A 16,425-nucleotide genomic window follows, 5' to 3' on the forward strand; every position below is an offset into this window, starting at 1 on the left:
GAGCAAGCACGCTCTGATCGTCAGTCGGCACTCGCCCACAACTCTAGAAAAGAAAAGTAACTCTTAATCCCGTGGTCTTTGGAACTCCCTCATCCCGCAAAAAAAAAAAAACACCAACCACAAAACCACGAAACCACGAAACTACGAAACTACGAAACTAGAGAACGAAACATACGCGCAACAACCGCTGCAGGCCAATCATATCCCCAGCTGGGGGTGGGTGCTGGGTGGGTGCTGGGTGGTGTGCACCACTCACGGGTCCGTCGAGGGTGGGAGGGGGGGTATGACATCGTCAGTCAGTCGAGAACAGAAGGGAAGGGCAGAAGAAGAAGAAGAAATCCCCACGGGGTTCGCTGCTGGTGGTGGTGCTGGGTGGTGGTAGTGGTGGTGGGCGCAGGGACCACTGTGATTGGCGCAGGCTGGAGGGTTGGACTCTGGAGGCCAGGAGGGGGGCGTGGTAGTGTAGATATGTATTTACTAGTATTTACCTTCCGGTAGCGTAGCATAGCGGGGAGGGGGCGTGCGAGGGTGGAAGTGCGAGGGAGGGACAGACGAGGATGGGATGGGATGGTGACACTTATTTTGGCCTATTTTGGCTTTTGGCTTTTTGGCTTCGTGGCTGTATGTCTGACTGTCTGGCTGGCTTGGAGGCTGGGCTCCGAGGCTGGCTGGCTTAGTGGTGGTGGTGGTTGTGTGGCTTTCGTGGATGTGGACCCTGAGCTCAAGCTCGAGTTCGCAGTTTGAGGCGCGGGAGGCGCTGGTGACGGTACTTGCCTATAGTACGGTGGGGGAGCAGCAGCAGCAGCAGCAGGAGGAGGAGGAGGTACAAAGGCCCGCTGGGAGCCCGCGAGCTCGAGGTGTTGACGATCGCTGGAGACTGGACGACAACGACATGGGAGGACTACTCGTACCTACTCGAGTACCTACGGACGGGCTGAATGTATCATCATATGATACCAGGAAGAACAGGCATCTACACACCCTGGAGTGGAGAGGAGTGGAAGCGCCATACCCCACTACACGCTCCACTACCTACAGGTATCTACAGGTAGTTCGACCATCAACCGGATATCACCCTCACCATCACCAGGACGACGCCTGAGACAATCGATCAGATACCAGTTACCAGTTACCAGTTTGCGGCAGCACGAGTACTCTACCCTCTAGTACTCATATCAATCCTCCGACGTCGGACCAGACCAGCAGACAAACGACCGCCCGTCCGCCTGGATGGAAAAACCGTCCGTCCGGGCACCGAATGACCCGTATTGTACAATACCCACCACATCACGGGCCGATGATACTCCAGGTATATACATCATACATGACACCACCCCGATTGCACGCGGGGGGATCACAAGCGCCAGCTGGGCGTACATACATACGTGCCGGTGTTTCCTGCCTGCCTGCCTACCTGCCCAGTGCCGGCCTGAGGACTACCTGCTGAGGCCACCTAGCTACATGCTCTAGTATAGCCTGAGTCCGTGAGGCCTCAGTTCGCCTTGCGGGGCTACGGGGCTACAGTCCTTGTTCCCAACTTCCTAACTTCCCTTGGATGGGTGATGTTTGTACTTACATAACTGACATAACTCGCTCGTATCTGCTACCTGGTATAGCTACTAGTATATCTACTACCTGGAAAGATAGACGCGAAGAACTGTCCTAGCGAGCACGACATCCTTCCAGTACCTGTGTAGATATGTAGATATGTAGATAGTTGGATAGGTAGTTGGATAACCAACCGGATCGTCGTCGGCGGCGGTGGTCAGTTCGGCCAGGTCAACGGCGGACGTCTCGACTCTCCACGTCTCCCAGCTCTCCATCCCTTCCTCCCAGCTCTTCCCAGCTCCCTCCCTTGCGCGAATCTTCAGCGTGTACATAAAGATATACGATAGATAGATAGAGGTAGCCAAGTACCTACACCGCGTAGAGTACTCCCCATACCGGTATACCAGCCTGCCCGTCCGTCCATATCTACCGCAACGAGCAAGCAGATGCGCACGCGCTCTTTGCTCTTTTCGCACGCGCTCTTTTCGCACCGCACCGCTTCCGCACACGCTCTTTTTCGCACCGCTTCCGCATCGCATTCGCACCGCCGAGCTGAACGTCCAATGTTTTACCCCCCCAAAAGAGGGTTTCATTAATATTTTCTGGAGGGGGGAAGGGGGGGGGGCTATTATTTTGTTGTATTTTCTGGGGTGGTGGTGGTGGGTGGGAGGGGTGAGATGCAGTTGGTCACAAAACGTTTGCGGAGGTGGAGGTTGGATGGAGGTGAGGTGCGATAGGGTGGGGATCATCCCACTCGCTCTCGTCGACCGTGAGGGGGGGCAGGGGAGTGATAGCGTAAATAAACTGCTGCACTGCTGCAAGTGAATGCACGTACGGGGGGAGGGAGGGAGGGCACGCTCGGCACACACATGAGTTGGGTGCAGGATGGGAAGTGCTCTAACCACTGGCTCCGTTCCGTAAGATTGTGGGATTATTAGACGGGGCAGGCAAACATGTTGTTAGAAAGAAGATGCGGCGGAAAGGAGCAGACAGAGGCGGTGAGCGTTCGTTCGTGAGGTCGAGCTGGAAACAATCGCGCGACAGCCGTTGCGAGGGGGGCGGGAAGTTCTCGCTGCTTTTTCCAATTGTTCTTTTTTTTCTTTTCTATTCTTCTCTTTTCTTTTCGCGGTGCTGCGCTGCGAGCGGCTGGCTGGCTGGCTGTGTCTGCTGTGTCAGGTTGTGTGGTTCAGTGGTTGAATGGTTGAGTGATTCGTCAGGTTTCCCGTTCCTTCAGGACAACAAAAGGCAACATACGGCGGGCAGGGACAAGCAGGATCCGGCACCTTGGGGAAAGCTCCTTCACGGCCTACCGACATACGCGGGAGACTGCATACATTCATATAAGAAGGAGGACGAGGAAACAGGAGGCGGCTGTATCTGGCTGACGGGGAGATTAAAACATTCGAGTTCAGCGAGAGAGCGGGCGCGGGCGGGCGAGTGCGAACAGCCCACGACGAACGAGTTCGCGAGGACGAGCGAAACGGATCAACTAACTGTGAGGACGGAGGTACACTATTGGCTGGCAGCTGCTAGTTAGTAACATAGAGCAGTAAGTGTCGCAAGCCTAGACTACTCCACTCTACTGTCGGCCGCCGGTCGCTCGTTAGATAGATAGACGCTGGTCTGGCCTGGCTGGTTGGCAGACGATGATGATGCTGATGATGCTGATGATGCTGATGGCATCGGGGAGGGATAACGCACGGAACGGGGGTGGCAGATTAATAGATTAGCTTGATGGATGGATGGATATGGGGGGTGGAGGGTGGGGCATACATGCATGCTCGCATCCATGGCAAGTTCGCTGGTGTGCAGAAGCAGAAGCAGAAGCAGAGCAGCAGCAGATCCAAGGGTCCCATCCTAGTCGGCGCTGTCCGTCATCGTCAAATGCCGTGGAATAGGAAGTGCGAGTAGCAGAGGAAGTCGCTGGTATCCGGACGGAGTTGGAGTGGCATTCGCAGCCTGTCCGAGTACCCACCGATCGGTCGGTCTCGGTGGGAGTGGGTGCGTACTTGAAGGGACGGGCGGTGGCAGCAGTGAGGCGCGGCGGCAGTGGAATAGGAATAGAAGTGGAAGTAGATACTCGAGCAGCAAGGAGCAGCGGCAGCGGCAGGGTACATAGTGAAGGTGGTGAGGATTATGAGAGTTGTGAGGGTTGTAAGGGTGGTGAGGGTGGTGTAGTGGTGAGGGTGGTGTAGTGGTGTAGTGGGTGTAGTGATGAAAGTGGTGGTGGTGAGCATAGTGGAGGTCTCGATGGTGTATCATCAATAACAACACCACCACCTCCACCACCACCACCAGCACCACTACCAGCTTGCTCCGACACTAAAAAAGTTCGCCTCGCTCGACTAAAGAAGCACACGGCCCCCTTCTTGCCGTAACTAACATCCACTCCCATCTCGACTCCCTCCGACTCCCTCCCTCCTTCCTCCTTCTCCCTCCTCCTACTAATCCACCCCCGTCACCTCTTCCCGCTCTACCTCGAACCCTCTCCCCTGTTTCCTTTCCCTCTTACCTACCCCCCCTTCCCCCCACCCACTCCCCTCCTCCTACTCTCCTCCTCCGTCGTTTCGTTGTTTATTCATTCTCTTCTCGTGAAGGCGAAGAAGTAGAAGAACAAGAACGAGCAGGAACGCCGACGTTTCTACGCCCACCAACCCCCGTCGCAATTCTCCGCCACGACTGCAACCCACTCCCCCCTAAACCCTTCTAATCGACGAGCCGTTCACTCGGCTTGCAACCCGTCACCCGACCTCTTCCTCCTCCATCCATACCCTCCCCGTCGAGAATTGTCGTCCATCACCACCACCACTACCTCCACCACTACACACCTAACCATACGATCATCCCCCTGCGCCGGTCTCAGCATCCATCGGAAGGAAACCGCACTTTCCCCAAGTGTTTCGACGCTCACCATTCTATCGCCCCCAAGCCTCCAGTCTTCTGGTCACGACCTCTACTCTCACCCACTCACCCACCCACCCAACCCCCACCATCCATCCATCCCACAACCTGACGAATAGACGAAGTGTGCTGTGTGTGTGGTTGCTGCTGCGCGTGTATGCCCGTTCTGTTCGTTCGTACTTATTCAGCCTCGCTCCGGAAGCTTTGTTCGTCACCCATCATCATCGCCTGCCCCACACTATTACTCGACAGAACCACTACCACTACTACTGCTATTACTACTGTTACTACCAACTACTATTCCCACACGTTCCCTTTCTCCGTGTGTGCCTCGTGAAACAGCTTGCCTCGCGCGTTCATTCTTTAGTGTGGTGAGTTTCTGACGCAAGCCCTGTCCTCCTGTCCTATCCTGCCCTGCCCTGCCCCATCATGTCCTGCATTCCTGCACTCCTGCACTGTCTGTCCATCGCGCCCAGATCTTCCGCTCAATCATATATGCTCTTCCCTCTCTCGATCCTTCCATCCTGTAGCCCGCTCGGTGCTTGTACGCAGCTTGTAGCGACAAGACATCATGCTGAACATCCGCTCCTAGGAAAACTACTGGTCCCTGCCGACACAGCCGCTTTCCGGACACTCAACTAACCGATCATCATAAACCCTCCCCCCCCTCTCCCACCTGACCGACCGTCCAACCAACCACAAAACAGCCACACGTCGCTGTTTGGCAAATAAAAAAGTTTCACGGACGACATTTTTTGGTCCCAGCTCTCTCCCCCCGGGAAAAAAAAACCTTCCTCGAAGACACGCCACATACATATGTGTTGATAGCTGCCATGGAATCAGAAGACGGCCAATTATTCATCAAGCGGATCGCGCACTTCGTACGGACGCACGAAAAAGCGCTCGCAAATGCGATCCAAGCCCAGCAGCGATGGCAGCCCGTGAGGCGCGGCAGCGATATCCCAGGTTCGCCCAGGACGCCGGTGGGCACCGCTCGGGAGCCCAGTTCCGGGTCCGCCGCGAGCAGTCTTGCATCCGCGCTCACTCTTCCCTTCACCTCGCAGTCCTTGAAGCTGGCCAAGCTGTCTTTGACTCCGCACCATCTCTACTACCTGCTCAGCCGATTCGAGGAACTTAATATCGCAGTGGGCCCCATGGGTGTTCGCCTGGAGAACATCCACGCCGAGGCCTCGCCCGCCAATTATGTCTCGTTCTTGCGCGACTCATCCACTCGAAGAAATAGATCTTCGGATAGCCTCTCGATCCACTCGGTTTCTAGCGTTAGGAGCGTCATGTCTGGCATGTCTAGCATCTGGTCCAACTTCGGCTTCGGCCCCTCGATCGCGACACGCAACGAAAAGGCCAAGGCTGCGCTCGAGGCGGACCTCAAGTACTTGTACTCGTCGTTCACCAAGGTGCCTTGCCTGAGACTGGCACCTGACCGCAAGGCACGCCTCGTCGAGGGCTTCGAGGAGTTCCCATTCGACACCGCGGTACCGCTATTGGCTTTCAAGAACGTCAGCACTTTGGAGATTTGCGATATCGACATCAGACAATTCTTTGGCTGGGATCGGATGGCGGAGCAGCTCCGGAGTCTGGTGGTCAAGAGGGCCGGTATCGAGGACCCGGCAGAGTTGTTGATTTCCATCGTGCTCGACGACATGGACCGTCGTCGTCGGAGGTCCGCCAAAACCCAGTCGTCTCCCATCATTTCGTACGGATCATCGACTCCCGGGAACTCCTCCACTGATGTTGGCACCTCTTCGTCCGGTCCTCCGTCGCCTTCGTCGCAACCAGCGGTCGTCGGCGCCCACGCTGCGAGTGCTCCCGTCGGACACTATCACAATATGTCCCGAGGGCCTTCGGAATCTTCGCGCTCCAGCTCCAAGAACCGCCCGCGCAGCAGCTCGCCATCCAAATCTTCGACCCGGCCTACATCCCACCGCATGCGAAGATCGGGTTCCGGCAGCAGCCATTCCTCGGCCGCTTCCACCGTCCTACCGTCGCCCATCAGCCTACCACCCGCCAAATGGAGGATGCTCCGGCATCTGTCGCTGTCCGATAACGGACTTCATTCCATCACGTCCGTCGCATTGGTACCACTCGCGGGATCTTTGACGTCGCTCGACCTATCCAATAACCTATTCACTGCAATCCCGGAAAGCCTCTCCATCCTGCACAACCTCCGCGCATTGAATCTGTCGGGCAATATGATCGATTCTCTGCATTCCTTGACCCGCAACCCGTTGCCCGCCATCACCTCCCTCAACCTTCGGGCCAACCGACTGTCGTCGATCGCTGGTATCGAACGGGCTTTGACCCTGGAACGCCTCGATCTGCGACAGAACAAGCTCACCGACCCTACCGAGCTTGCACGGCTGACGTCGGCACCGAACTTCACCGCCGTGTGGGTCGCCGACAACCCCTTCACCAGGACCCATTCTTCGTCCTACAGGATCACGATCTTCAACTTGTTTAGGAACACCCCGGGTTACACGGACGACGTTCTGTTGGATTCGCAAGGCCCTGGCATGATGGAGAAGCGGAGTCTGATCGAGAGAGTGGCCGAGGCACCTAGTGTCCCCGTCGTCAAAGTCCCCAAGCAGCAGCCCGTCACAGTACATCAAGTCACGTCTCTAGATTCCAATAAGAAGAAGGACAACAGAACCGACGAGAAGTCGATACCCTCCGCCGAAGTTGCACGGGCAAAACGGAAGACGGGCAGACGGAGAGTAGTCGAGCTTAGCCGCGAAGACAGTAATAATCTCAACAGCGATGGGGCGGACGCACAATCCGTACGCACACTAGTCCGGTCACCAATCAACCCCACCGTTCGCACACAACCCCTCTCGACCAAGAAGCAGTACCGCATGGATATCGAAGCGGCCGCGCAAGAGGACGCATCTTCCGGCGCGGAATCGTCGCCACCGCCGTCGCTACCAAACGACAACGTTGACTGGTCGATCCGCGGAGACGAGTACCGACGTAAAGTCGAGGCTCTCAAGAGCGAGGTTGGCAGTGGGTGGCTTAGTGTTCTCAGCGAGGAGGGATTGTCGTTAGCATCGACAAGAAAGACCTCGCCTTCGGATCCTCCACGGTAGCGATGCGATATGCCTCCGTACTACGGCGTTTATGACCTTTTCGTCCTTTCAAGACCGCCTTTCTTTTTTCCTATAAACTTCTGCTTGTAGCATATGTTATTACCTGCTTCACCTTTACTCTGGTTTTCCCCTCCATTTTATTTTCACTTTTTCATTTTTCATTTTTCACATAGGGCAGGAGTTGTGGTTTGTTTTGATTTCACGTCTCTTCTCGCTTTGGCTTTTGTGAAGCATTTACGATCGTCTCTTTCTTTTTCTTTTTCTTTTTCTTCCATGCACGTTTGCTGTCATGTCTATTTTGCATCGTAGGTTGCACTGCTATTTTTTTGTCTTTTGTTGATGTCGAACGGGTGGGCGGGGGTCGGGTTTTGTATTTTTCACAGAGGAGCGGGAGATGTTGTCGTTGTCGTTGTCGTTGGCGTTGTTTGGGGTGCGGAAAAATGGGTTATACGATTGGTTGGTTGCGGAACGGGGACTATATGGGGGTGCCGGTGCCGGTTGGGAGTGGGGGATGGGGGTTTGGGGGTTTGGCGATGATCGGTTATAGGAGAGGTGTTGAATGGAAAATCTGCCTTTGATCTTTTCTGAGATGCTGAGATTCTGAGTGCCTGAGATGCTGCACGGGCTGAATTGAGTGGTGAATGTGAATGTGAATGGACTTGAAGTGACTGATATTTGTTGGCAGTACTGATGAGGGCCTTGTGATGCACGGATGGAGTGCGCACGCAGCACGCTCGGTGGTTTACGGTTTACGGTTTGAAGCCGACGAGACCCGGCAGCAGCGGACCGGTACGGTAAGCTGTTGTTATTGACAGCACTCGCAGATTTCGCCGTGGAGTGGGTATGGGATCTTCACGGTTCCTCGCGGTGTCGATGTCGATATCGATGTTCCCACGATGACGTCTGGTTGGTTGGTTGGCTGGCTGGTTGGTTGGTACCATATTGCGCATTGGCTATATATGTAGAGGTGGCATTGGCATTAGTATTGGCTGTTGTGTATAGAGTATAGAGGTGGGTATTGCGCATTGGCATTGACATTGGTTCGAACTTAGAGTTTGGATTGGTTAGAGGTGGGATTGGTTAGAGGTGGGATTGATTGGAGGTGGGATTGTGCGGGGGGGATTGTGGGGAGCGGGGGGCGGAGGGCGTGGGACGGGGGATGGGCTGTATGGACTCTCATTGAGCGGGGCTGCCGCGCTCGGGCATCAGGATTCACGTATTAGGCATCAATATCATGGCTTGCGGCTGTACTGTAATGTGCACTTCCAAATGCGAACCAACTTACCTACGCAGGAGCCTGGAGGAGAGGTGGACTGCGCACGCCGCACGCCGCACGCTGTATGGGGCAATTCCTACAGCCTACCTACAGCCTACCTACGGCCTACCTACGGCCTACCTACTCTACTTACACACCGGTTACTCTACAGCACCGGTCACAGTACCGGTTACAGCACCGGTCACAGCACTGGTTGCTCTACAGCACCGGCAGAACCGGCAGCTCAAGGTGGGTGGTGGGATGGATTGAATTGAAATGGATTGTGATTCAAGGCTGTGGACTTGGAATTGGGTTACGGCAATCGTGCAATCGTGGATCGTGCAAGACGGATGGATGGGTGTCTTGGTACTGGGGCTTGGGCTTGGAATTGAGTGGAATTGGTCTTGGAATGTGCGGTGAAGGAAGCGGACGGTGAGCGGACGGTGAGCGAGTGGTGGAGTCGAACGATCGATGTTGGGGTTGTTGTGGAATTACTAGCCTGCCTAGAGGATACTGAGCTACCTACGGTACTCTAGAGGGATCGCGGTTTTGATGTGATGAATGGACCCGATTCTTCTAGGTATGCGGTATCTGCACCAAGTATATAACGCCCGACTGCTGACGCCTCTGCAGCAAAGTGTTCAAGTACCTAGCCGGATCACCACCAACCCTCAGGTGTGGTGGTGGATCGAACTCGAGTGTGAAGAATAGCAACTACAATCGCGGAGTCGCGGACTGCCGCCAACTTATCGAGATCATAGCAGGTAGGAACTATAGTTAGGTAGTAGACGCGATTACCGCGCTCACCCCTCTCCCACCGCCACCCAACCTCACCGTCACCGTGCAGTTGGCGATTGATGAACACACCTCCATCCCTCTCCCTCTCTTCCCAAGTTCCCTCCACCACAAAGGTATCTCCAGTACTGTAGGTATCTCCCGTACCGTAGGTATGTAGGTACCCAATCGAACCGGCTTTAGAGAGAGCGACCACCTACCTACCGTATCGTCATACGACAGCTCCAATACCACCACATAGATAGTACAGTACCTATGGCGCCGAGTGAGAAATCCGGTTTACCGCTTTGCCTTTGCCTTTGCATGTGTGTGTGTGTGTGTGTATGTGTGTATGTGTGTGTGTGTGTATGTGTGTATGTGTGTGTGTGACTCTGACGATCGGATCGATTCGGTACTCTATCGGGGGACGGTGAAGATCCAGCTGGACCAAACCACGCCCACGCCCATCCGTCTTCCCCGGTACGGTGCGGTACGAAGTGTCAGTAAAATCTGTGAGGCGGAGAGTACTGAGTAGAGTACTCTGCCTATGTAGGTAGAGTAGTTATGAGGCAACGCTTCCCCCTGCAATCCCCGCTGCTCTTTTTTTGGCGAAGCGTTTTTTGGGGGAAGGGGGGGTTCCTTGATTTCGCGTTCGTTCGCTTCGGATGAAATCACCGACCGACCGACCGATTGACTGACCGCAAAGCAAGCACCGAGGACAGCTGAAATGAAAGACATTGTTTCAATTTTCGGGGCTTCGGCTCGGAGGACGCGCCGTAACGGTACAAGTATGGTACAAGTACGGTGGAAGTAGGTATAGGTGATCGGTGCTGGCAGGCTGGCAGGTGCCGATCTACCGTCCCTGCATCGCGGCGTTCGGGTGAGCTTTCGGGGGCGGGGTAGAGTGGTGGTGCTGTGGTGCGGTGGCGGAGGGGGTGGGAGGATGGGTGGGTGGTGGTGGTGAGGGTGGTATTGTGGTGATGTTGGCGGTGGTGGTGGTGGTGGTGGTGGTGGTGGTGGTGGTGGTGGAGGTGATGGTGGTGTGGTCGCTCGATCCCCGTTATCCCTCGCGATCTGGCGCGTGCGGTGCGGTGTGTATGTGTGTGTGACATCATCCCATCCAGATCACATCACATCCACATCCACATCCACATCTCACGTGTAATCTCGATATAGTGCTTGAACTCCTCAGTGCCCAGTGGCCACCCCGCCCACCACCAGTGACCAAACCAAACCAAACCCCGCGACTAATCTTACCAATAATGCTACTGCTGCAAAAATCGAAACCGGAATTGAAACATCACGTCCAATGTCTCGCCTGCGACGAGCCCATCCATGCCGACGATATCCGCTACCACCGCACGACGAGGCGCCACGTTGACACCGCTAAGCGCTGCGGCTTGTGGTGTGCGCTGTGCGCAAAAACGTTCATCTCCGCGGCGGGGGCGAGGGAGCATCGCGAGTCGCTGCACTCGCCGCGGGATGTACGTGTGGTGACGATGGAGCCGCGGAGGGCAGTGGATGGCGCAGAGGGGAGGTGTGGTATCTGCCTCGAGCTGCTGGACGGGGAGGACGAGGAACACGAGAGCTCGACGGTCCACACGGATGCGTGCAAGGCGCTCGGCCTCTGGTGTGCGGCGTGCAAATGCGTCCGGGCGGCGACAGCGGCGCACGTCTGTCTTGCTTCTGCCTCTCCCGCTCCCTCCTCCTCTACCTGTATCTGTCGCGACTGTGGAGAGCAGTTTCCAACGCGGAATCAAAGGAAGAAACACAAGACGCGTGGGGAGTGCGCGGTGGTGGGGGAGCCACGGGGATGTTTTTGTAGTGTCTGTGCGGTCTTTGTCGCGGCTGAGGATGTGCGCGCGCATAAAGAGGCGGAGGGACACGGTGCGATGGCCAAGCAGAGGGGGTTGTGGTGTCCACTGTGCGATGTCGCTTTCATCAACGAGGCGGGGCTGGAGAATCATCGTGTGCGGAGTACGAGGCATTTGGAGAAGGTGAAAAGAGGCATCGGAGGGGACGGGAGAGCTACGGGGGGCATAGGTGTTTGAGTACGGATACCCATATTCGAGCAGTTATCCGCCGGCGCGCATGAAACGTCACTCGAGCGTGTGAGGAATATCTGCCCGCCCGCCCAGGCCCGCCGCCGCCGAGGTCGAAGTGCGCTGGCGTCCAACCCGAGTGACTGCTTATGCGATGGTCCGCATCTGCATCCAGTCGATCCTGCATCGGGAGCTTCCGGCCCCTCTCCTCGCCGCGCCGGGTGCTTCCTCCTCCTCGTCTTCCGCGGACCATCCACGCACCGAAGTTGTGATATCCCTTTCTGCAGCCCAAATGTGAATGAATTCGAAGCCCATACTTCTTATACTCTAGGCCACGCACCCGGCACCTCACTATGTAGTTAGCCCGCATTTTCGTCCCTCCTCCTCGTCCGTCCACCGCAACTTCTAGACCACTCTCTTCCCTTCCTCGCATTTCCCTCCGAACGCAAAGCATCTGCACACGTCCGCTGGCCCTCATGCACGAATAACTTCTGCTGCCTACTAGTAGTCCTATCTAAGCTGCCTCCTCCAGTAGTGTTCGCCCCCACCCTACGTCCACGTTCTTATCGCTGGCGTCCATCGGACGTTTCTACGTGTGATCTGTGCTTTTTGCCTGCCACGTCCGTCGGCCTTCAGGGACGTAGATCCCGCGCGGCTAATGCACGTACCTACCTACTGTACTCTAATCAGGTCAGCAGTAATATCGGTATATACTTTACGTACGTACGTACGATAGATACAGAACTTCATTGCCATGTAGAGTACTCTACATACAAAGTACCTACCGAGAAGACTTCGGCTTGCTGAACTCGGCGCGATGATGACGCTGGGCGGGGCGGGGTGGGTGGGGGCTGGAGCGGAGGTTATACATCAGTAGCGGGATGCGGTTTGCGGAGGAGATGGCTGTTTGTACGTGCAGTGTTTGTTCTCGCTGGCGGGGAGTGGGGAATTGTATGTAGTAGCTGTTTAGCTGTACCGCGGTTGGCGCAGGCTGTCGTCCCATCGTGGGCGATTGGGGGGGTTTAAACTTTCTTCGGGAGATTTATTTATTTTTATCTTTTTTATTTTATCTTCTTCCATTCCTTCGATCCAGCCAGCCAGCCAGCCATAATTTTCGGATTGCCGACAGCTCCGCCCAGGAGGCAGGAAGCGTATCGTAGACTCGTAGGTATGTAGACTGCCACACACGAGAGGGTCCGACGGACGGAATGGAATGGTATCATACCCACCCACCTACCCCGGCCCCCGGACAGAGGTGCTTATGTAGACATGGGGATATCGGAGTACCTTGTGTATTGTACCTACTGTACTCTACTGTACTCCACTCTACCGCCACTAGGTCCGGGATGCGGGATGCGGGATATGGGATGCGGGATATGGGATGCACGGGATGCGGAATGCGGGATGGATGCGGGATCCTCTAGGCTCTAGCTGCCGGCACATACATACATCGGACGGTGTACGATGGGGCGGTATGGTATGTTTTTTCGGCATTTGCGAAGGCGGGTTATAGTTACCGGTGGTATAGATTGCGACCGTTCGCCCCGTTATATGTGCCGTGCCGGCGCGGGGGTGTGTGATTCCAGGAGGGGCCGGTTTGAAGGGAGTAGTGATGTTGTATGACTCCTTACTTGCGCTGGGGGGCGGGGCGGGAGGGCCGGGCTGGAGGGAGTAACTACTGGTAGTGATATTGTGTGATTCCGATTCGGGAATTGGTCGGGACTCGGGATCGGAGGGATTTCGGGTACGGTACTGTGCTGGTGGATACTAGTTAGCGCTCTTGGATGCCGTGTGTGTATGTAGCATTGCTCAAAGTTGTCGATGGAAATTCGGGTTTTATAGGTATCATGTGTGAGAGCTTGTGAGGGGGGCTGGGCTTCAGAATGGTGTTGGAAATTGTGGCTACCTATTCGCATATCCTCCGCTGTGACTGACAGTGTCTGTTCACGGCCTCGGTCTCCGCAACAGTGGCTACGAAAGTCCTCGCTCCTCGATCCGCTGGTAGTTTGTGCTTGTTTATCACTACGTACGGCGCTGAATAGGCCATGAATGCTTTGTGCCAGCTGGGCCTATTGATACATAAAGATGTTTTATGGTTAATATCATAATTCTTCGTACATACTGGCCGCTGCACAAGATTCACACATCCGCATCCTCTCCATCCTCTCCCTCCTTCTCCTCCTCCGCATCCTCTTCAATCTTCGCCCTCTTCGCGCCCCTCCCACTACCAGTGGCAGCAATCTTCTTCCCATCCACCCCACTCTCCTTCTTGATATTCTCACACCACCTCTTGGCCCCGACCTTCCCCAGCTCCCTGATGCCCTCCCTCCCCCTGCGCAACTCGGTGTACCTAGCAGCGACACACCACCACTTCTCCCTGCCCGTCTCGACCTCATCCAGGGCGCGATCCAGCAGCGCGCGCTCCTTAGTACTCAACGGCTCGCCGCTCGAGACATCGTCGAACTTTAGGAACCGCTGGAAGCGCATCCGCACGGCGTTCGCCGTCAGCCCACCGCCGAGAGAGTCGGCGATGTCGGACCAGCGAGTTCGTGGGACAGAAGAGTATAGCCGGAGAAGATGCGCGTCTTCGGAGGGTGTCCACGTGTGGCCCCAAACACACCCTCGGCTCGTGGTGACTTCCCCTAGGCTCGATTTTTCGGCCATTCCATCAAACCTGCACTTATGGTGGGGTCGGAGGGTGTCCACTGACGGGACGATCGGAAACTAGGAACGTGGAAGCTGGAATGCGGGGGACCTACCTATGTACATCGAGGGGGACACTAGCGGGGGAGGGGACCTGGGTAAGCAAACCACCTAGGCTTAGAGCATGGTGATCCTACCAGGGGAGGTCGCGGAGGATGTCATCTCGTGGGTATTGAGCAGGTTTGCTTGCTCCCAGGATAGAGATAGACACCTGTTGGTGTGATAACGGGAAAATGATGACCCGACTAGGTAAACGGAATATCACCCCTCGGTTTGATATTATATCTTCTCGCTTGTGATGGGCAGTACATTGGATTGCGGAAATCCAGAAGCCGGAGTGTAGTTACTACTCGGATCCCACTATCTGAGAAGACGGGTGGACGGCAGGAGCTCTGCACCTAGACCGCTTTCGAGGACGAAGATGTCTCCGCCTGTGGTTTGTAGGCATGTTTGTCTGCTTCCAGGGTGAAAACGGAAGACCTGGAGAGGATGGAAAGAGGTGTATAGCGAGAAAGCGTGCCCTTGTGGTTTCATCTAATATCCACCGGCTTCTGATTGTAGTGTTCCAGAAAGCGGGAAGGAACGATTGCGTTTTCATGCCGAAGAGGTCCCGCCCGTTCCTGTTGTGTGGAACCGCAGATGGATGGATTGATGGAGAGATATAGCATCTTCTAGGCGAGGCGACCAGTAGAATTCCCCAGAACCTCTGTCCAGCTGAAGCCGCGTATCGCCAGGTATATAAGAGCCCCCCTTCTCCTCGTCGTATTCACTTATTCTCACCGACACACCCAGCCACTCACCACACATATATCCTCACAAACAAACATGGCGCCCAAATCCCGCCCCTGGACGCCCGACGAAGACGCTATAATCCGGCGGCTGCGGCGGCTCAATCCACCCGCGACCTGGAGCGCAGTAGCCGGCGCAGTCAACGAGCTCCCGTTGAGCGAGCGAACGGCCATGATGATCAAAAACCGCTGGCACAACTATCTCAAGCAGGTGGAGGTCGCGTCTGTTGGCGAGCCGTTGAACGCGCGCGAGAAGGAGTGGCTGAGGCGCGCGGTGAACGAGCTCGATGTCGGCATTGGCAGGTGATGGTTCGTCACCGCGAGGTATAATGAGCTGAGGAAGGGCCGCGAAGCAGAGGCGAGGGAGATGGGGAAGGCCGCAGTGAAGTTGTCGTGGGAGGCTATAGAGAAGGAGAATGGGAATGACGTGGCGGTGGAGCCGGTGAAGGCGAGGGGCGGAGGTGCGCAGGCGGGGTCGCCAGTGAAAAGGAGGAAGGCTGCACCGCAGATGGATGATTCCGAAGAGAGCACGGAGGCTTAGTCGGCGGAGTTGGGTATTGAGGAGGATATGCACAGCAGCGAGTAACTAGTTGGATCACGGCTGGCGCAGTATTCAGGTTAACCATATTCTCACACGGGATTCAAGACAGGTGTGTATAGCAAATATATGCAGCATCGTATGTACGATATAATTACAATATACCTACTGCCACCGCCACAATCATTTCCCTTATGTAGCAGCAGTAGCAGTAGCAGTAGCAGTAGCAGCAGTATTTTCAACCCTCTCCATCCCCGATCCCGTGCCCACCTCCGCCGACGGCGGCGCCCCATACCGCTCGCGCATGGCGCGGTACTTCTTGAGGTAGTACAGCGCCTCGATCTCGCGCTTCACGAACTCGGCCCGCTCAATTCCGTCGCGGATCTGCTGCTCGTCTTGCAGGCCTGCCTGCGACATGAAGGCGCCGTGCAGGCGCGGCTGGAAGTACGCGTAGCCGAGGGGATAGTCGCGGCCGAGGTACAGCTGGTTCATGGCTTTAGCTTTCTGCTTCTGCTTCTGGTGGTTGTGATGGAGAATATTAGGACGGGGGGCACACGAGATCTTTGTAAATGCGCTTCACTTGTGTACGGAGTTGTGATGCAGTCATTTCGTGGGAGGCTGTGTGGGGAAGGTGGAGAAGTTGTGGAGTTTTGGGCAAGGTGATGGATGGGATGGGTGATGAATGAAGTTGTACATAGAGTAGCGATGACGTCGGCTGTGGAGTCTGGACTCTGGAGACGCGCGGGATGGCCGGACGATCACATAGAAACGATGT

At 55.7% G+C, this 16,425-nt stretch overlaps 7 protein-coding genes across 7 annotated transcripts; 3 read left to right on the forward strand and 4 right to left on the reverse strand.

Moving 5' to 3' along the window:
- Positions 1-877: 877 nt before the first annotated feature.
- On the reverse strand, positions 878-2,155 carry BZA05DRAFT_387060 (uncharacterized protein). Its single transcript, XM_051482538.1, has one exon. It carries the CDS (start codon positions 2,139-2,141, stop codon positions 1,632-1,634), a length of 510 nt encoding a protein of 169 aa, XP_051343004.1. The 5' UTR covers positions 2,142-2,155; the 3' UTR covers positions 878-1,631.
- Positions 2,156-3,259, forward strand: BZA05DRAFT_387061 (uncharacterized protein). Its single transcript, XM_051482539.1, has one exon. It carries the CDS (start codon positions 2,519-2,521, stop codon positions 3,083-3,085), a length of 567 nt encoding a protein of 188 aa, XP_051343005.1. The 5' UTR covers positions 2,156-2,518; the 3' UTR covers positions 3,086-3,259.
- A 2,023-nt stretch (positions 3,260-5,282) lies between these two features.
- BZA05DRAFT_441667 (uncharacterized protein) lies at positions 5,283-7,550 on the forward strand (the record flags this gene model as incomplete). The annotated part of the gene is made up of 1 exon (XM_051486689.1): positions 5,283-7,550. The coding sequence occupies one exon, from the start codon at positions 5,283-5,285 to the stop codon at positions 7,548-7,550; it is 2,268 nt and encodes a 755-aa protein (XP_051343006.1).
- Positions 7,551-9,281: 1,731 nt separating this feature from the next.
- BZA05DRAFT_387064 (uncharacterized protein) lies at positions 9,282-10,577 on the reverse strand. Its single transcript, XM_051482540.1, has 2 exons — positions 9,969-10,577; positions 9,282-9,944 (listed from the first exon to the last, which is right to left on the reverse strand). Exon 1 carries the CDS (start codon positions 10,315-10,317, stop codon positions 9,997-9,999), a length of 321 nt encoding a protein of 106 aa, XP_051343007.1. The 5' UTR covers positions 10,318-10,577; the 3' UTR covers positions 9,282-9,944; positions 9,969-9,996.
- Positions 10,578-10,682: 105 nt separating this feature from the next.
- Positions 10,683-11,700, forward strand: BZA05DRAFT_387065 (uncharacterized protein). The gene has a single exon (XM_051482541.1). The coding sequence runs from the start codon at positions 10,842-10,844 to the stop codon at positions 11,628-11,630; it is 789 nt and encodes a 262-aa protein (XP_051343008.1). The 5' UTR covers positions 10,683-10,841; the 3' UTR covers positions 11,631-11,700.
- Positions 11,701-13,760: 2,060 nt separating this feature from the next.
- On the reverse strand, positions 13,761-14,449 carry BZA05DRAFT_433703 (uncharacterized protein; the record flags this gene model as incomplete). Its single annotated transcript, XM_051486276.1, has 2 exons — positions 13,987-14,449; positions 13,761-13,953 (listed from the first exon to the last, which is right to left on the reverse strand). Exons 1-2 carry the CDS (start codon positions 14,283-14,285, stop codon positions 13,761-13,763), a joined length of 492 nt encoding a protein of 163 aa, XP_051343009.1. The 5' UTR covers positions 14,286-14,449.
- Positions 14,450-15,796: 1,347 nt separating this feature from the next.
- On the reverse strand, positions 15,797-16,396 carry BZA05DRAFT_387069 (uncharacterized protein). The gene is made up of 2 exons (XM_051482542.1): positions 16,207-16,396; positions 15,797-16,133 (listed from the first exon to the last, which is right to left on the reverse strand). The coding sequence occupies exons 1-2, from the start codon at positions 16,255-16,257 to the stop codon at positions 15,843-15,845; spliced, it is 342 nt and encodes a 113-aa protein (XP_051343010.1). The 5' UTR covers positions 16,258-16,396; the 3' UTR covers positions 15,797-15,842.
- Positions 16,397-16,425: the final 29 nt, after the last annotated feature.

Source organism: Tricharina praecox (genome assembly GCF_024521635.1).
Source record: "Tricharina praecox strain CBS 144465 chromosome Unknown BZA05scaffold_3, whole genome shotgun sequence".
In the NCBI taxonomy this organism is placed as follows: domain Eukaryota; kingdom Fungi; phylum Ascomycota; class Pezizomycetes; order Pezizales; family Pyronemataceae; genus Tricharina; species Tricharina praecox.